At 35.5% G+C, this 21,435-nt stretch overlaps 1 protein-coding gene across 3 annotated transcripts in view; it reads right to left on the reverse strand.

The window, feature by feature from the left end:
- The window catches only part of loaf (low-density lipoprotein receptor domain containing lost and found), a 699,718-nt gene that overhangs the window by 205,954 nt on the left and 472,329 nt on the right, over positions 1-21,435 (reverse strand). For all 3 annotated transcript variants that reach the window (XR_014128520.1, XM_081740552.1, XM_081740562.1), the window contains exon 2: positions 12,901-13,124. Coding sequence is in view for 2 of the 3 variants with exons in the window: in XM_081740552.1 (XP_081596678.1) it covers positions 12,901-13,124 (224 nt within the window). In the remaining variant the exon portion in view is untranslated. The remainder of the gene's footprint in view (positions 1-12,900; positions 13,125-21,435) is intronic.

Here is a 21,435-nt window from a genome sequence, read left to right on the forward strand (position 1 = left end):
TATCAAGTGAAATTAGAATGTAAGTGAATGATTATGGAAGGATAGAATGTGGGAGGGAATGTAAGAATCCTTAGAAAAGCCATGGACAATACTACAACGTTGTCCACCATAAACTCGCGTGGTCAAGAATCAAACTAACGATCCTTTCCACCACAGCCAAGGGTTGTTCTACCACTAAGCTTACGTGGTTTTCTTCAAAATTATAACATATACATATAATTACATATTGCGGTTTCAGTTCGTTTAAAATTACTTTAGTATCCACTAAAACTTACCACGATAATTATTTTAGCAAATTAAACCATTTTTGTTCCTTTCAAACTTTATGTTTCCTTAATACTTACAATTAATTTTGCAGAAATTAAAAATACATTTCAATCACTTATGGCTTCCTCACTTATTATATCTTGAACAGCATAAATAAAACAAGTTTAAACAAGTCTGGCCACAAGATTTGTTATCATAAGGTACCGGACTATTGTCCTGGTTGCCCTCGAACTTAATATACATAAATGTTATCGTTGCAAAATAAACAAGGAAGTATCATTTCACATTGTGTAACTAAGATAGACTTCCAAACTCCTGATAGCCGGGAGCAGCGGGGAGGTTCTGTAATCTAGGCTTCCTGGTGGCAAGGTAATTTGGTCTGAAATGCCCTATACTGTATAAGTTGATCTTAATCTGTGCACTCATCAACTGTACCGGGTACAAGTCTTGTTGACGGTTTGGAGCCCGTTTTAATAGTAGGTTTAGTCCTTTATAACCTTGGTCTTGTATAAGGACGTAAAACAATACAGATAAACATAATCTTAACTATAGGAATTAAATATCAAAACCAGATATTCTGCTACATCCGATTTCAATAGAATGATAAGGGCGAAAACTATTCTCGCAACTGGAAGTGCGAGAGTCATTCGCTTTGAAAAGGCTATATTTTCAAAAGTACCGATATTACACATACACACATGAAAGATATATGGAAAGAACCACAAAGTCACCAAGTTTGTAATGTGTAGAGTTTGGAACACCCTCATTGTCACATCCAACTTCTGACTACCTAAACGATCAACTTCCGCATCGCTGATTTGGGCGTATTGGTGAGATTGACCTATCTTTGTTCCCCTGGCCTTCCAGATCTCCTGATTTAACGCCCTACGACTTCTTCCTGTCGTGGCTAAGCGGTTTGCGTACGCGACTTTGGCGTTGGAGATCCGAGTTCGATTCACGGTGGAAGCTCATCTGGTTCGGATTCGAAGTTAATCAGTAGGTCCCGTCTCATATAGCCTCGTTGCTGAGAGGGATGTTAAACTCAAAATCAACTCAACTCAATTCTTGCTGTGGGGGTACGTTCAGGACCTTGTTTCCGTGCCCCAACTACCGCAATCATTAGTCGAGCTCAAAGAACGCATCATTGCTGCAGTGCAGAGAATTGACAGGACTATGCTACAGAATGTATGGAATGAGTTCGAGTATCCTCTGGACATGTATCGTGTTACCAAACGGGCACATATTGAACATTGGTAGAAGTGTATAAACTTGGTGAGTGTGTGGTTCTTTTCATATATCTTTCATGTGTGTACGTCTAACACTTCTGAAAATATAGCCTTTTCAAAAGGAACGAATCATTTATACTAGTCCTGTATTTCTCTATTGTCTGGTTTCAATATAAAAACAATAGCAAATATAGAATCTATTCCTAGAATGGTGAATCCATATAAAACATTTTCTCGCTATCTATTACCGTTGTTTCTTTATGAAATCATTATTGAAGGCTGAAAATACATAATTCTACCACTTTCATATGGAGGGTATGGCGACACAGTCGTTGGACGTTTATCTCTGGTGCGAGCGGCCCCTGGTTCGATCTCAGACCAACAAGATCACAGTTGGTGGTGTAGAACATCGTGTAATGTGTTTTCTCGGGATTTTCCTGTTTCCTTCTACATTCTCATTCCACTAATTCTTCCATAATCATTCACGTTCCGGTTTCAATAGAAACATAAGGATGGTGATCGTATTTATTCTCAGGACGTTGAATCGATACCAGAAAAAGATGTTTTCGCTCCGCGATACCAATTTTACTCTGGTACTTGTTGACAAACGGATGGACGGAAATAACCTTACGGTAATACTTCCCATGCATATAAACAGCATAGTTTGATAGTCCAAAAATAAAAAGGACTAATAAAAAATCAATTTTTGTCTCGCAGTAAATTCCAGTATGGTTTACTATCGTTATTGAGACCCTATTCCGTACAATTCATTTGAAATGTTTCCTCAAAATAGTATGGTCTTTGTTCACTCAATTGTTAGTGCTTTCTAGCTTATCCACCAGACGGCAGCACTAGTATTTAAGTGAGCCAAGGCAATTCTCAGCCCGGTTCCAGCCAATTGAAATCTCTAAGGAGAAAGTTGGGGTCCCTGGCGCGTGAATAGCTTCCAGATTCGTTTCGTTACCTTTTCCGCGATTTACCTTACTCAAACCACTGTTGCCAGTTACGGTGTTTTTTTTCTCTTTGTCTATTTACTTTTAAATTAATCGGAAAAGATTAATGCATTCAAATTCTCTCTTTTGTTTCAGACTTTATTTTGAATTTTATTTTTTATAATAATATCCAAAAGAATACCTGTACAAAGCTTTAGAAAAAGAACTAAATAACTAAATTTCGGTTCATGAAGTTCGGAAGGTCTGAAACTGACCCGTTACTGATTTTATGTTTGATGATATATGATCAACACATTGATAGTCCCATCGAAGTTGCTCTTACTGAGTCAGCTAGGCCTACTTCTTTCATTCAACAAGTAGTTAGTTCTATTCCTGTTCTACTGTTTCAATTTATCCCAGAAGAAAAGGATTTCTATAGTTTGCACAGAAACAAACCAAACCTTTTCTCTTGAAGGTAAGATCTATGTGTGTCCTTGTTCAAGGAAAGAACAGGTCAATCTTGTTGTCCACTCTCGTGACAATAGCAAGTTACAAACGCTTTGTAAAATTGTCAATATTTCTCATTAAACTGTAAACTGTAGCCCTAATACTCTTTTCAGAGTTTTACTTCGGGTAACAGAAGTTGATTAAGCTTGTAATTTTACTTTTATACTATATACCATTGTGTAAAATTTAATATTCCTTTCTATGTATGGTTTCAGAGCCTCATAAAATCTTTCATTCGAAAAAACTGCAGTTACAAAAATTGCAGTTACAGAATGCAGGTGCTTTGTTGTTTGAATATGGAAGCTTAATACCGAGGCTTTATGAGACATGAACCAACACAATGCGTTCAAATTCCAGTGCTTCCTCACCGGGAACCAAGCCCAGGACCACGCGAAATCAAATGGGAATGCACGAGCCACTAGACAGCACAAAGGGCTAGAATCCCAGTATCCTTGAACTTTATAGTGCTTGAGACTATCATAGTGCTCAGATGTCAGCGAACCTTTTCCCTATGAATTAGAAAGCATGATGGTCTCAATAATGGGGTTGCCTCTAGTGCGAGCAGTCCCGGGTTCGATTTCTGGTAGGGGCATTCCGTCAAAAAATGTAAAAGCTTTTTATGGTCAACAATTCTGATTGAAGTTTTTCCTGGGTTTCCCGCATTCACACTAGGCAAATGCCGGGATATTACCTTCCTAATGGCCCCAGACCGCTTCCTTCTTTCCCTAATTCTCCAGATAGTGAGATTGTGGCGGAACGCCTTCCCTCATACCTAACGGATTAAAATGGCTACGGATGCTAGGAGCCCAGAATTCTAATTTTCAATCCTAATCCTAAACCTCAATAATGCGGCAAGTGCTGGCTATCACTCCAAATCGAGCCAAATACCTCTGACCTTCCAGTTAAATATTCGCTGCACTCGAATTGGCCTTTGGTAGCTGAAGGATATCGTTGGTTCTAGACCTAAAGTCTTAACTTAATGTGTTTGATTTGCATAATTACGTTGGTTCGAGAACCGTTTGTCAAATATATTAGGAACAACTTTCTGAGAATTTTATTAGATAAGATAAATGTAACTATACTGCTAAGATGTAAGAGTAATTGAAAGTCATTTACTGTTATAATTCAATATCATAATTAGTAATTTGTAACCAGAACAAAAAAAAATATATATATATAGCTACCAGTGGCGGATCTAGAAGGAGAAAACTGGGGAGCCAGCTAGAATCCAGACTGTGATAGTTATATCATGAGTTTACTATAAATTTTAAAACGATATATAAATAGATTAAATTATTTTTGTCACTCAAAAAACCGGAGAGCCAAGGCCCGCCGGCCCTGGGTTAGATCCGCCACTGATTACTAGAGACTTATACAGTAATTAATCTTCAAAGAAGTTAAGAAGAAAACTCTTCAATACCAATGACTATCGTAATTTGGAAAAGTTACAACGAAAGTTTTTCAACTCAAAAATATCAGTACTTTCAACAGCCCCGTAAAGGTTGCAGTTTTTTGTCTTTGTAGCTTTCCATTCAAAAAGTTAGACAAAGCTTCTTTTGCTACATTCAACCAGTACACGTTTTACTCACACATTTTGCAATATTTTAAATTGTAACGAAAGCTAGTTTTCACAATTTCACTCAATACGCATTTACAAGTCTGTTGGTCGACAACTTTCGAAAATTGAAATTTTCTGATTTTACTTAAACTTGGCGCATGCTTTCCACCAAACTTAGAAAAAATATTTCTATCATTTAGAAATGAAATTTATCAGAAATAACAAATAAAAGACGGGGCAGGGGTATAAAATCTGTAATTTTTCGTATTCATAATTCGTGATAACAAAGCTGTTTTGTTTGATAACTATCGTAAACATTTTCCAAGTTTGATTTAATACGCTGTTTGTGTCCTATTTGACTTACTAATTATCATTAATTGTGGTTGAAATCGGTCAAGAAGAAGACAGTAATTCCATTCCAACTTATACAATTGTTTGCATATCTACTAACTTTAACTGTCAGCTGCCAATTGACGTTAGGTCTAACCCGCTGCGACTCATATACCACGAAATTTGGGATACTAATGCCATCTCGTGCGCAAAAGGCTCAACACCATTTTCGACTACACTTACTCCTCCTATTACTAAAAATGTGTTCCACAGTAAATTTCATTTTTAAAAAACTCCACTTTTCATGACACCGTTCTTCTAAGGTAAATGAAGAGGAAGAAGGGGTCATTTACAGGGTATGGTGTGAGGACTGCGATATGTCATATATAGGAGAGACAGGAAAGAGAATGAAAGAAAGGATAAAACAACATGAAGATGATGTTAGGAAGAAAAAAGATACCAATGCCATATACAAACATGTTAAGAAGACGAATCACGCAATTAATTGGGATAAGACGGAAGTATTGGAGATGGAGAAAAGAATGATAATAAGGAAGTGGAAAGAAGCGGATTGGATAAAGAAGGTAGGAAGAGATAAACTGATGAACTGGACAGGGGGCTTACCAATTAATGAATCATGGCAAGGAAGTTTGAATAACATAGAGAAAAAAATAAATAAATAAATAAATAAAAAATTAAAAAAAATAAAAATAAAAGGCCCTTATAAGAACCAAAAATAAAGGAAATGATTAATTGGAAAGTGAACACGAAGACTTATAGGATGGGCTGAAGGCCTCGGTAAAGAAGAAAAATAAATAAATGAATAAATAAAAATAAAAAAGTACAACAATGACTCTATATATGACTGTTAAAAGAATTTAAAATTTTTTTATAACAATGAATATATATATGACGGTTAAAGAATTTAAACTCTGTTATAACAACATTTATATATATGTCTGTATTTTCATTAATTTCGATCGTGTCTGAAGAAGGATATGCTAGATATCCGAAACAGTAACAAATTATAATTTAAAATAAAGTAAAGTTTTAAGCTTTGGTCAGTGTCTCTTTTGTTAAAACAATTAATCCAAAGCCATGAATAGTCTTACTATTAATTCAAACAATTATTTTAGTAGAAATATTTGAAGAATTATTTATTATTCAAACACTTAATATATTCCATAAGTTATCAGTTATAAGTTATCACAATTATTATTGTGAAAGTAAACTTCCACAATTCCACATGAGATACATTTGTCTGTAGGTTTGTTTATGTTTCTTTTTTACAACGATAAGTTCAATAAAAAAAATACATTTTTATGAAACATGGCATGTAATTTTTTTGAAGAGTAAAGGCAGTCCCTATTATTTGCGATTGTAATTAATCAAAAATAAGGAGAGTGAACGCGAATAATATAACGCTTGAATGAATATTCAAACACGAAATTATTCAGATGTAACCAGAGCTTGTTGAATCCGTTTGAGTTATGGTGAAAGTATTCGTTGAATTCATTCTGGTATTATAAACAATGTTATCTGGCAACATTGCTTAAAGAAGTTTGTTCAGGCGCCATTTCAATGAGGAGGGAATTGGATGTATTCGTTGGCCGAGTAGAGAAGGACCTTCCTCATTCTCCATGGAGAAGGACGTTCTGCATATTTTAGTGTATATATATATGTGTGTGTGTGCGTGTTCTGCGTGGATGGAAGGGTCACTATCTGGCCAAAAGAGGTCACGATGTGTGCGTAGAAGAGAATCGATTAATCTAACCCAGTTGAATTGACACGAGGCGGGCTCTCTTCTTTTTTTATTCTTTTTTAACTTTTAGTGGGTTTAACTTCCATTTTTCTAAAAAAAAATCTTTTTTCATTCAATGAAACACAACGATGAAAGGCTCTTTTGTTCGCCCGTCACCCAAATTAGATTGTAATGTAACGATGGAGACTGCAAACATGGGAAGAAATCCTTACTCATCCCTGTCCGAGCTAAATTCTGTTTTAGAAAGTACACGGTACACAGTAGAATTATTCAGTCAGGCTAAATGAAAAAAAAAATGAAATTATCAAACAGTAGTATAAAATTTATTCTGTAAAGTTGCAGAGATTCACTGACAAAGGTAATGACATCAAACATTTTCCCCAGAAATTCGTCGTAAATCTAACGATAGGAGTTTATGGTGTCCTTTTTGAATATAAAATTAAGAGCTTATTTTCGCACTTTTACAGCAGATGCTAGAGCGAATGCAAGATATGTTTAAAATTTGTCCTTCGTAATTTTTGGTACTTAAAAAATACAATAATGGTATAATCGTTGATGTTTCGGGACATTTAAACTACGTGGTTCTCAATTCTATTATCGATGAAAGTTCAAAACCTTTTAATATAGACCAACCGTCATAAATGAATTCAGAATCCACTATTTGATTATTAAATCTTATGTTAATAAGTAGCAGTATTATGTGTACACCACGTGAAGGAATTTGATTTGCGTGACTTTCTCACTATTAAAACCAGGAGCGATACTAGATTACTTCCGGTTTTAGAAGAAAGAGAGTGGGAATAGAGGATAAGGAAGAATATTGAAAGTAACGGCATGGTATGTAAGCAGCCTGACTTTTAGGTAAAGCCTTGTTGCATAGTAACAAGGTGCAATGTATCTATTTATACTAATATAATAAAATAATTATGTTCTTGTCTGTCTCTCATTAGCTTCTTGCATAGAAAGAAGTGTACTTTGAACCACCACATTTTGTACACAGATAGATTTGACCTAGGTCTACTCCTGTAAGAAGTCTCTTTTTCGATTTTTGGCTCGGGAGGGTCACATTTGGGGGGTGAAAATGAAGGTGAAAAAGTATGCACGTTTCTAGTGGTTTATCATAACGCCATGTGTATATGCAACCCGCATGACTTCGAGGTTGTGCGGGTATATATAAAAGCCTAGGATAACTACAGGGAAATGGAGTAAGGACTTTTTACTTCTTTTTAATTGGTAGTCTGAGTTTAGCGTCGGTAACGTCGAGTCCTTACTCTTTTTTTTTTTTTTTTTTTTCAGGTACTGAATTAAGACCTGACAATAACGGATGCGTAGAGTTAGTCTATAATAATAATAAGAAGAAAAACTGTGGGAATACATGAGATGGCAATATCTTCGGATCAACTGTTGAATCACCATCAACGAATTCAATTTCTAGCATTCTACCATTTATATCCTGACTAAATTGATGCAGATCGATCAACTTCGTGATGTGATTTGCTGTCTCCCGGACGCACCGACATGCAGGGTTCAACCTATATAAAGGTGTTTAGTAAGCCAAATTCACTAAAAATAAATATAATCTTGTTTCTGATCGCATCACCGACCAAAACGGTTAAAACGATTGAGATGAATTTTTGAATCCACTTAGTACTTACTTCAAACAGGGATTTTTATCATGGCACTTTAAGTTAAAATGTGTATAGTATGTAGGGGTTAGTGAAAGTTCCAAAATTTATGCCCGAAACAGAATATTTCACGGACGCAAACATTGGATTCATTAATTATTATATTTTAAACATTATCCGTGTTTCATTGTCAAATGATCTAATATGTATTTCCATTTTTCTACTGTAGACTTTCAAGATCAACATAAATCATACAGTGCCAGCGAGAAAGCCCAGACACAACAACAGATTTAGAAAAAAAAGTAGAGGGCAATGAAATCATATGGAAGTGGTTAGATAAAGAGAAACGAGTGGATATATTTATCATTTACAATTAAAGTCGAGCTTATTATTCACCAGACGCGCATTTAGAAATTTATGTTGAGAGGAGTCCAAGCTTTTGTTGGGGGTCCAATTCTACAAGCCACTACATCTATGTAGCATATTGAACGGGTATTATTCTGTATCCGTAAAGACGATAAGAAAATGTAAAACACTTCCACCTATATTTTCAGAAATAAATGATAGAACGAAATTGTTTTTATAAGAGAAAGAGTTGAGTTGATTTTGAGTTTGTTCTTTTCAACAGTGAGGCTATATGAGACGGGACCTACTGACTAACGTGGAATCCGAACCACATGAGCTCCCGCCGGGAATAAAACCCGGGTATCCCGCGCCAAAGGCGCGTACGCTAACCGCTTAGCTACGAAGGAGCTTTTATAAGCGAAATAGTTCAGATGAAGTGTAAGATTAAATTTTCATGCTACATCAATCATTTCCCTGTAAAACAAATATAGTTTATTAGACACCCCGCGGGTACGTCACTGTCACTAACCATTCCACTGCGATTGAAATATATATTCTAAGCAAGGGATGAGGGAGGGTAAGGGTGGAAGAGAGTTAATATGTTCCTTTTAAATGAAATCTTTTACTCTAATGTCCCACGATTATGGTCTTTACGTCTTTGAATTAAATAGCAGTTGTAACCAGTGGAGTAATGCTGAATTTTGTAGTAACTACACTGAACTGCATAGAAACTGAAATGCATGTTTAATGGAAGAACGAATGTTTGCTAGGTATCACTAGTTTGGCTTCATGTATTTTAACGAAGATACAATGGCAGTAAATTTTCCCATCTTTAGTTTTTACTATTACGTAAACTTTTACAATAACTAACTTTTACAGCTCAACGCAATTCCTCAAACATACTCAGTCTCACAATTCTCACTAGGTTTGGATTTCTAGTTACTGAAACACATTATACCTGTACTATAGTAATCAGTAAAACTAAAAGCTTAAATATTTTGGTACGGTTATAGAAAGAAAATTACCCTCTTATTAGTGGCGTCAATTTTTGTATAACTTTGGGAGCCATTTATTTTTGTCAGATATAATTCAACAAGACATCAATGAGAATACTAGTACAAATACGTAGGCAAGTATCGGGGGACCTGGGACTATTCGCGCTCTCAGAATCGTCGCCCATGTTTCCTGTGACCTATCGGATCCCCAAGATTGGTATCCATGTCTCCTATGTTATTCAAATTCGAACTACATATTGGCATTGCGAATTAGGGAGATTGATAGTCGGATGTCATCAGGGGCGGATCCAGAGGGAGCGATCGCCTCCCCCCAGAAGAGGAAATTTTCTTATTTTATATATAAATAAAACCCATCCCAGAGTTTGCAGCTCTTAAAAGTAGCTCTAAGTAGCAGTATTTTTTTTCCCTCCACTACCCCTGTCTAAGCCACTTCTTGTGGTGTTACTGGCAGTCGCATCTGCCCCTAACTATTTAATCTCCCTTATTACTATAATTTATCTATACTCTCTTTTCGACTTTTCTATTTTCCTAATAAGGTGGGATTGGGGCTTATTTTCTTTTAGCCTGATTCGTAATTATTAAATCAGGCCGTAAATTCCTTTTTTAATTGTAGTCTGAAAAAATATATATAATTAGTAATTTTACAAATACGCATACATACAACATTACAGATATATAAATGATATAATAACAGTATTGCCCTCCGCCCAGAAGTACGTCCTGGATCCGCCCCTGGATTTCACAAGATGGATCGTTTAGATGAAAGCAAATTCGTACCTCCCCTTAATGTTACTAATTATGTAAATGGTCAAAAGTAAAGCAAAGAATAACCCTGTTGAACGTGGATAGTTGAAATTGTGTGATGCTGTTAACTTAGTCTCTTTGTTGGCAAATTATACACAACAGTTAATTTTTTTCTCGCTCCAGAGAAAATGAGACGTAATCCCAGGACAAAAAGTAGATTAATAAAAGTGTTTAACAGTAACCCCGTGGTAATTCAAAAAACTGAAATTATGGCTGTTTTATTTTTATTTTCTTTTTTCTAAAAAAGACAAGAAAAGAAAAACACGTAACTGTAGAAGTATTCATTGTATATTCAATAGTAAAAAAAAAGAAAAAAACCCTGCTGGTATACGATGTTACTTTATACACTCGAACTTAAGAATATTGTTACTTTGAAAGTGCAATGGTTTATCTCCACAGAAACAGAGTTTCGTTATTGAATCCTTTTTTGTACTTCAATCGCATCAAGGATGCCCGCTTGGCCTAATGGCTAGCACGCTTGCCTTTCGTGTGCGTGGTCCCGGATTCGATTCCCAGTGGGGGTATAGTTGAAAGAAAAAAGTGGCTCGGATTGCACTATAATCAATAGGTCCACGTGTCCCTTAGCCACCCAGGCCTAATCGTGGGACGTTAAACTCAAGTAAACCAAACTAAACCAAACCAATCGCATCAACTAGGATTAGGGCACTTTTTTTTACCCAACTATTTCATATATTGCTTTATATTAACCTCTCTACTTCTTTGTAGCCCACCCATAGGTGTTTTTCTTTTCAAAGGACCCAAAGTAAAAGCAAAGCATGAGAAAGAAGTTTGTGAAACCAAGAAGAATGTGTTTCCCTGCTCCAAAGGATGAGGGAAAAACTTTATAGAATTTGTTGTAAAGTGCTGCAGTGTTGACAGGGAATATCAACGGACTTCTGGCATTCACATTCTTAACTCTATGTGTGGCTTGTACCAAGTGGTTAGTTGAGCAATGATTCTTTAAAAAATATGTCAGAACATTTCGCTGAGAAAACTCCATATTTCAGGCTAGACACAGCCAGGAACGTATGTACGTACACACGAGTCATAGAAACCCAGGTTCAGTGTAACACATTAAAAATGGAGATAGAATATGGTATGAGTCTGTCTATGAGAGAGAAATTTAAGGAAGATCTAAACTCAAAACAATGTTGATATAACAGTGCAACCGAGTTTTCTTGTTACGACGCTGCTGGTGCTGGAATCAGCTGAGGCTATTGTTTATTGGCTGCTAGCGAAATCCGTGCATTTGCTTCCGTGCGTCTTGTGCGTTCAAATTTAAATGTTCTTATACCGGGACATCGTACACCAGAAGCGCTAGCCACTAGATCAGTACATAAGGCTGTAAAGTTTTGTTTCCAGCTTCTTGTAGAAGTGTCTTTAAGTCATTAGGAAAGATATCAGCAATAAAGGAATAGGTCGTCAGCCCCAAATGTTCTTTTCATGAGAAATTAGCATAAAGTTTGTCAAATAAAGTAACATTTAAAAAAATGGGCCACACTTTTCAAATTTAGTGGGGAAAAGGAAGAAAGCAATACGCGACTATAAGCCACTTCCTTAAAATTCAAAGCAGAACGGTGAATTAGAATTCGGAGAAAAATTTCTTATATTAAAATGGGATAATGTTGGAACACTCGGTCGAAAAAGTACATGAGCTTTTCCGGGTCAGCCATTCTGAATGAAGTTTTCCCGGATTTTTCTCCTTCACACCAGACAAATGCCGAGATGGTTCCTAACATACCGATCCTAGGCCATTTCCTTCCTTTCCCAATTCTTTCTTCCTTCTCTTTCCTCGGATAGTGTGGTCGTTGAGATACGTCATCCCTCACACGTGACGGGATAACATGGCTGTAAATGACGAAAGTACAGAAACTTAATTCCTAATTACTAATTCCCCAAAATAGGATAACAATTTTGAGTGAAAACGATGGAATTTGATACGGTTTCTGCAATTGAAATGTGTTATTTTTCTTTGTTATTACTAAGTTCTTAAGAGTCTTCACCAGAGCAAAATTAAACTACCGCAAATTTTCGAGGTTTTCTGCAATATCTTCAAAACAAATAAAAAATATTCGAAAAGAAAACACGTAGTGCACTAGACAATATGATTTTGCATGTAATACCTTTACCACAACTCATGTATCTGCTTTTGGCGTGCCGCTATTTACAAAACCGGCCAAAAATGCTAAATCTATCGACAGTTGCAAACCGAAAGTAGAAACATGAGTTGTGATAACGGTATCACGTGCAAAATCGTATTGTCTAATGCATTAAGTCTTTGATTTTCGAATATTTTTATTTGCTTTGAAGAAATTACAAAAACTCTAAAATTAGCGGTAATTTAATTTCGCTGTGGTGAAGACCCTTAACCCTTTAGCTAGGTGCAATTTCGCTACTTTGTATATCTCGATATGTAACTATGTTAAATGAACAAAATTCGATCTTGACGTCTTTATCGCTAAGTGGAATCATATAATGTTTTATAACCATATTTATAGAAGTTATTTAAATTGTTATTATTGACTTACCTTATGAGTGCCGACGGCATGCGCCCCATCATAAATGAAGAGGTGGTCGTTGCAGTCCAGAAGAAGGAGATCGAATCGCAGGACGAAACGTTGAAGAATGCTGTGCGTTTGGAATGTGACAATACAGTTCAGGTTCCGTTCGTTTTGAGAACGCAGCACTGCTCCGTCGATCTTTCGGTACATACTCTGGAGAAAATGGTTCTTACACAGCGAGTTTACGTTGTCTGGAAAGGAGAAATTAAAAGACAAATTATTATGTGTGATGGATATAAAGTGTAGTTATCTACTAACAATTTACAATTCCTATAAAATAAAACTAGTCTTTGTCTAGCCGGGGCTCCGTCCCTAGATCCCCGTGTTTGCTCGGCATACGGCCTCACATTTCCTAAACCCACAATTCTATCGAGTTTCAAGTTTCTTTTCCTATTTCAACTATCTAAAAGATGATATTTTGTATAGCAACAAAACGCCCATTTAAATAACATGGAGATTTTTTATTTTCCCTTTTGGCCTCCTAAAAACTAAAAATATTCAGTTTTGGTAATTTTCCTGTTAGTTACTCCCGGAAGGATATAACCATCCCAAATTTCATCATTGTAGCCCTACAGGAAGTGCCTAAATATTTTGGAGTGTAGATGATGTCTCATATAGATAAAATGAGAAAGATTTTTCAGTTCTCTATAAAGACACACTAACATTTTTATTTTTGGTGAATTGATTAGGTAACGATAACAAAAACGTACAAGTATACTGAATTTTAAGTTTTTATTCTAATTTCAAGTACATAAAATTATAGGTTAAAAAACGCCCATTTAATTTCTTCATCCCGCCTTTAGACCTCTTAAAACTTAAAATTATTCACTTTTGGTAATTTTTTTGTGGGTTAGTCCCAAAATGTTACAATCATGCCAAATTTCAACTTTCCAGATCAACCGGAAGTACTCGTTATTTTATGTAAGTTCATATAGTTTTATATATGGTTAGAATTAGGATATTTTTAATGTGTTAAGAGAATATTTTGTTCAAAAGGCAAGATATGTATGTATTTATTTTGTGGCCCAAATAATCTGCATCGTAGAGGCATGTAGTTGTTGATAAATGTATACCGAATTTCGTGAATTGAAATAATCACTTTTGATTGTAAATATAAACAATTAATAGCTTGAAAGGAGGGTATGTTGAACAAAATGCAAATAAAAATTGTCATTTCTCTTCAAACTAAATCACGTTTAAAAATGAGTTTGTGTATAACCACTTTCCGAAACTGATGTGGCAACGCCACAATGTGATCTGCCATATACTGAGAAAAAATTTTACTGTGAAAATGATTTGAGACCCCCCCCCCCCTTCTTAATATTAAACAGCAAACCACATTTATGTTCACATCTACACAATCTATTTTCAAAAAAAAAAAAAAAAAAAAAAAAAAAAGAAGAAGAAGAAGAAGAAGAAGCTTGCGTCAAATGAGCTTTGTGTAGGACAAACAACGTGTGCGTGGGTTTTTCCGGGTTCTCCTGTTTCCTTCTACTTTATTCACTTCACCATTTCAGTCATTCTTATCATCACCGTCTCCTTTACCCTAGCCGGCATACACGTGGAACGTAAAGCTTAAAGATTTTTACCAGTTTCATATAAAGCAAATATATAGGTACGAAGCCATAGCGCTGTGGCGACTTTTAAAAATCAGCATAAGAACTATTCCTATTCCTATTATTATTATTATTATTATTATTATTATTATTATTATTATTATTATTATTATTATTATTATTATTATTATTATTATTATTATTACTTTGCACACCAATTACTTTCTGGTTAGAGACGCATGGTAGCTCAGTGGTAGAGAGTTTACTTCTGGTGTCTGGGTCACTGGATCGATCCCCGGCCACGTAAGTAAGTTTGAGGTGGACAAGATCGTTCCTGTGAGTTTTCTCGGGGTACTCCCGTTTAATCTCACTTTCTAATTCCATCAATTCTTCCATTATCATTCACTTGCCGTTTCGTCTCCGTTAGCCTAAAAGGGCATGAGCATGGGATATTAAACTAGGGATGGCCACCTTTTTCTTCGAAAACGAAAAACGAAAAATTTATTCGAACAACAAAAAACGAATTTTTTTTTCGAAATAAGAAAACTTTTTGAAACAATGAAACATCGAAAAATCATATTTCCGAAAATCGAAAAAAAAGAAAAGGATTTTTCAATAAAGGCCATCCGTACGTCAAACTCAAATATTTCATTTCATTTTATTTTGTGGTTAATCAAATATTAATGCTCATATTGGCTACTGTTGGAGAATCAATATTTTTCTGAATATTAACAAATTTAATATTTTTAAGAGGAGGGGTAAATTTTAAATTGGTACTGAATATCTTTCATATTACAGTGGAAGTATTTCTGTTTACAATTTAATATTGGCCTTTCATAGCTGACATCCTGCGACCCGTAGCTTGCAGTTTAATGTGTATCCGTCTTCGCTGGTCTAGTCACGTGCTCCTTTTGGTGCATGTGGTCCCGGGTCGGGTTCGATTCCCAGTGGGACAGCACAAAAAATTAATTTCATAGTCACGTGCAATTCGTACTAGAAATTGAATGCGGGTAATTTAGCCCGCACCTGATATATTCTGCAAGTATTTTTGTGTGTCTGGTTTCCAAGGTTCCATTTTATACATCGTAACAGTTGAAGATTTTTTTAAAAATAAGATACATTAAAGCGACAAAGAAAGTTACAGGTAAGCAGACGTAAAAGCCTTGGTGCTGGAAACCTCAAAACAAACAAACAAAAAATTATATTTCGTGTTTCATGCAGAACGCTCTGTGATACTTATTTTCGTGTTTCAAAGACAGCATGCATGGTAGTTACTTGACTACTAGGAAATCCTCTGTGATATTCAACAAATATTCCAAGTATATACTGCCAATATTCGATTACAAAAGTTTTAGGAAATGTCTATGATGTAATATTGTGTACAAATGACATGTTTGTCTAAATGTACACCAAACAAATCACGAAGCAAGTTTTAGTGACTAATGTTTCTTGTGTGCATTTTGGGAAAATCACATATTCTCAATATCAAAGGAAAAGCAAGCATCAAAATCAATCTTTTGACGTAGACTATTAGAGGATTATAAGCAAATGCCCTTATTCAACAATTCCCGTCTAACACATAGCCATACAGCTTAGGTATTGCTAATATTGAACTCTAAAACGGGCGCTAAATTTTAAAACGTCATCTTCTGAGATTCGTATTAAACTCTCTCATCCAACTAGATTAATGTTTGATGGCATTGTTTCTCCACCAAATGCAAAATACTTTCTTATTTTGCAAAATAATAATAATAATAATAATAATAATGATAATGAAAAATTTAGTTTTTTTCTGTTTTTTTATAATTTTCTTACTTTCCATATTTGTTTTCCTATATCGGATTCTATATACAATTAATACAATACATTACAAAATACAATATTTGTAAATCCTGTATTCAATCCCTGTCAGGCTATCTTGCTTGATTTTTACCTGAGAACGTAAGTTATACAATCTTACCACAGTAGGTGTCGTTTCGGTTGCCTAACAACGTTTACAAGAAACAGTGGGACCAATTTGTGAATCCCGTGTTTAATCCGAGTCAGGCTACCTTAATTGAGTTTTGCCTGTAAACGTAAGTTATGCAATCTTACCACAGTAGCAATCGTTTCGGTTGCCTAACTATCTTTATATTTTGGCCTATACCGAGATAATTTTTGGATTACCTAAATTCAAACTAGTGGTCAAGAAAATATTTCGATGAAGAAACGGACAGATAGAAAACATTTTTGCTTGTTTTGTTACCAAGTTACTCTTACATCTCATTTTCCGTTCAAGAAACGCTTTACTGTGAGCTTCAGATATATGATTAGAAGAAGATAATCGTGTTTGACTTCGGTTTACAAAATTCAAGTCATTTATTTTAAGTATGATGCTAGTTTAACACGTATGTATGAAGGCAACCAACCCCCGCAGTCTCCTTCAGTTATTATTTAAATTACAATATTTTTTAAGAACACTTATTTATATTCATTATATTTCCATTTTTATTTTTTTTTATCTCTGCTGTAACTTGGACAGTCGAAGTATTTGTAGAATATAGGAAATAAACCTATACAAACTAATTCCCCTTCTCCGTTGCAATAGAATTTCTTCGTGGCTAAAGGTTAGCATACACTAGAGGAAGTTTTAGCTCGGGCCCGGCCCGGAACGGCCAGACCCGAGTCCGAAATATGTTTTAGCCTTTAAGCCTGAGCCCGTGTGTTAATCAAATGAGCCCGAAATAAGCCCGAATTACAGAAGCTTAATACAAGGGTCGGCTGATAAGTTCCCGGCCCGACCCCATTCTGAATGTACTACCCTGATGTAATTGATGTCATTTGAAGTGTTGATCTTTTATATGTTTAAGTACCAAATTTCATGATTCTACCGTGAACGGTTTTTATTTTATAGGTAATTGAATGAACCATGGCGGAGCCAGATGTCATATTCACCAAAGAGGAGTTGCGAAGTCTAATGAAGTTCTTCTTCCTGCAACAGAAGTCGTCCAAGGAAATCCATGGTTGCATGCTAGACATATTGGGTGGACAGTGCTCTTCATACTCCACTGTGAAGAAATGGTGTGCAAACTTTAAGCGTGGTGAATTTTCAACATAAGATGGTGACAGATGTGGCAGGCCAGTGTCAGTGTCAACTCCGGAAAAAGTGGACCAGATTCATGACCTGATTTCGAGCAACAAACGGATTTCCCTTCAGGAGATAGCTGACAAGTGCACAAGCACATATCCAAAGAACGTGTTGGGTCAATAATCCATGATAAGTTGGACATGCGCAAGCTTTCTGTGAAATGGATTCCGAAATGTTTGAACGCAGATCAGAAACGCGAACGTGTGAGATCATTGCAGGTGATCTTACGGTATTTTGCGAACTCCAAGGACGATTTTTTGAATCGGATTGTTACCCAGGATGAAACGTGGTCGCATTACTTTGATCCGGAAACCAAATAGCAGTCATGCGAGTGACGCCACTCAGGATCTCCAAGGCCCAAAAAATTCAAAGCACAAAAGTCCGCATTGAAGGTGCTTGCCTCAATATTCTGGGATAAGGATGGTATTTTGCTCTCAGACTACCTTCCAAAGGGCCAAAACATAACTGCAGAGTATTACTGCAGTCTGCTGGCTAAGGTAAAGGACGCTATTAAAGAAAAGCGCCAGGGAAAGTTGACACGAGGTGTCTTGTTCTTGCAGGACAATGCTCCCGTCCACAAGGCTGGCAGAACAATGGATTTTCTGAGGGACCTAGGGTTTCAGTGCATTGACCACCCACCTTACTTGCCAGATCTTGCCCCTTTTGATTATTATCTTTTTCTAAAACTCAAAACAGCACTGAAAGGACAGAAATTTCACAGTGATGAAGAGGTTATAACAGTTGCGGAACAGTTTTTTGCAGACCTCGAGAAATCTTTTTTTTTTTTTTTTTTTTTTTTTTGAGGGGTTGGAGAAGTTGCAGCATCGAAGTGCCAAGTGTGTTGATCTTCGAGGGGACTATGTTGAATAGCCTCACACTTTCATGCCTGCAGCTCATGTCCTTCTGGGTCGGGCCGAGAACTTATCAGCCACCCCCGTAATTAACGCGAAATAGTACTTGCGTTACAACAATTAGAGTTTTAATTTTGCAGTTTTAAAGCTTTCATGATTCGGAGAGAATAATGAAATAAAGGTTATCGTTTACACTTCCTAACTATATGAATTCTCTAAAGAAAATGGTCATTTATATTAATTATGTCTTCTATAGCCTCAGTGCATAATCCAGGCCGTACTAAATATTTCATTTTATTTATATAAACTCTCATGAAATACCTAACTTGAAATGAATACTCTTGAAGATATACTGAACTCACTCAGACAGTCCTCAAAGCAGTCATTGTCGATTCCTGTGAAGGAAAGAATGGACTCCGCACTCTGACTCCTCAAACTTTAACTATCAGATAAACTAAGCATGTTTATTTCTGTTACTTTTAGTTTTTCTTTCCACTACACAGTTAGCTTTACTGTCAATTGCACAATGATAATCAGATTTTTAGCGTGGGCGTTTCGAGTTACAAATTTAGATGTGTTTTAAAAGTTCTGCAGTAAGAACGTTCCGATAAATAACGCTGTACATTATATTTACAAAGTTAGACCCGACAAATGTGGTTTTATATTAAAAAATTACAGTTCGATCCCGGCCCGAACCCGAAATGATCTATTCTTTGGAGACCCGAGCCTGGCCCACGGCTCGGGTTGGGCCTAAGCCTGCGGGCTCGTCTTGAACCTGTGTAGACCTCTAGTTTACGCGCCTTTGGTGTGGAAGACCGGGTTCGATTCCCGGCGGAAACTCGTGTGGTTCGTATTCCAAGTTAATCAATAGGTCCACGTCTCATATAGCCTCGCTGCTGAAAGGGAATTTTCATGTCTCAAATTTCTAGATGAACAGTTTAATTTCATAATACTGTCATCATTTTGCTATAAAAGACAAGAAATATGCGGTTGTGATTTTGATGGCACCACTGACGTAGTAGGCCTATAATATCCTCGATCATTCAGGAAAAATCAGTAAAAGACAAGAAAGAAATTAGCTAAATGATTCTCCTCATCTAGCAAGTCTTTTTTTTTTAAAAAAAAAAGAAAGAAAGAGAGAGAGAGAGAGAGATGGTAGTGCCTCATTATTCATATGCATACATATTACGTTACATAATTCATATCTAGGTATATGAAAAATGTATTTAAAAAAATAAAGATATACAACAAAGGAAAGGTAATAATACATTTTGTATTTTTTTTTACAAAAATATAATTAATTAAATTTAATGTATACACGACGTATAACATCGTTAACAAGGCTAACTTAAAGTTATTTCCATTTCTTTCATGTAAATCCTTGTTTTTTAATATATATCAGAGAAAACAATACTCATATTTCGCATCACAGTTGTTATTAACCCTTTAATTGTCAAGCATTGACAGCATTACCATTAAAATATTTAGTTTGCTTTTATGGTTGAACCATGTCTGTCTGATCATAATTTCGTAATTTTTCAAGTATTTTTGTACTTTGGTTACAAAATACAGGGTGTTTATTTCAAAGCAACATTGCCATAAAGTAGGTCTTATTTGTAGCTACTAAGCAGCATTGCCCTATTATGGTCAAATATCATAAGAATACTTTTAGTAATTATCAACAGTTTCGTATTTTCCTACAGAGCAAGAAACCACAAATAAAAGAAAATGGAAAAAATTCGCGGAACGCAGGAGATAAAGCTTCTAGAATACTTACTTTGACTGTTCCCTGTTGACGAAGATTAGAAGTATCTAAACAAGCGATCAGCAAATCATGAATATGAATAGTGTATGAAAGCAATGCCAATTAAATGATCACTGAAGTTATAATTCGTGCGGAAAACGCAATACAATGCGTTGTTACTTGATAGCAACAGTGCCAAATAAAGGGTTAACTAATATTTTAAGACTAAAATAATTTTCTATATAATTTGAAAGAATTCTAAAAGCAATTTGTTTCTCTAATGTTGATTATTAATGTTAGTTTTTACTGTTTTAATAAAGAACGGAGTTTTGCGCTTATTTTACTTTCAATATTAGAAAATAACTAAAAATATCTGCTAATTTTTGTAGAATGAATGCACTTCAATTTCGTAACTGTTGATTGCATATTATCCTCTACAACCTTCATTCAAATTAATCTTATCCAGCATAATTCAAGGATACATTACTTAACATAATTGTTCAAATGAATTATTTTCTTCAGATATTATCCAAAGTATCACCTCTCAAATACTTGGTTGAGATAATTTCTTATAACACCATTCCAAGATATGTAATGCATTGTATATGTTTTGCAAAGACATTAACAATAGTTTGAAAACTTTGCAGAAAAAATAATTGACGACTCGCTGTAGAAAACAATGTAAGTGCCAAAAACAATAGTTATTCTAACAGTAGAGACAAAAGATAGTAAATTGGGCGCAAGCGTGTAAAAATAGAAAATACTATTGCTTAGAAATACAACCTAGCATATAACGAAGTGAATCTATGTATGAAAATCTAACTAAAGCATAAACGCATTATAATGAAAATAAGTGAAACAATTTGAAGGTGACACTTACATCGTTTTCTACAGCGATGTAAGTGCCAAAAACTATCAAGGCTTCAACACTGAAGATGTCTCCTGATGATAAATCATCCCTTGGAGCTTCTTCGTAGCTAAGCGGTTAGCGTACGCGCCTTTGACGTGGGAGAACCTCGTTTGATTCTCGGCGGAAGCTCATGCAGTTCGGGTTCCACGTTAATCAGTAGGTCCCGTCTCATATAGCCTCACTGCTGAAAGGCACGTTAAACTCAAAATTAACTCAACTGAAATCCAGTCATCCTCTGAAGACATCATCCAAACTATTAAAAACCTCATCTTCTGAAGGATAGCCAAACACATTAATTAAAAAAATAAATCCTA

This window comes from Thermobia domestica, chromosome 2, assembly GCF_964235325.1.
Source record: "Thermobia domestica chromosome 2, izTheDome1.hap1.1, whole genome shotgun sequence".
Classification (NCBI taxonomy): Eukaryota; Metazoa; Arthropoda; class Insecta; order Zygentoma; family Lepismatidae; genus Thermobia; species Thermobia domestica.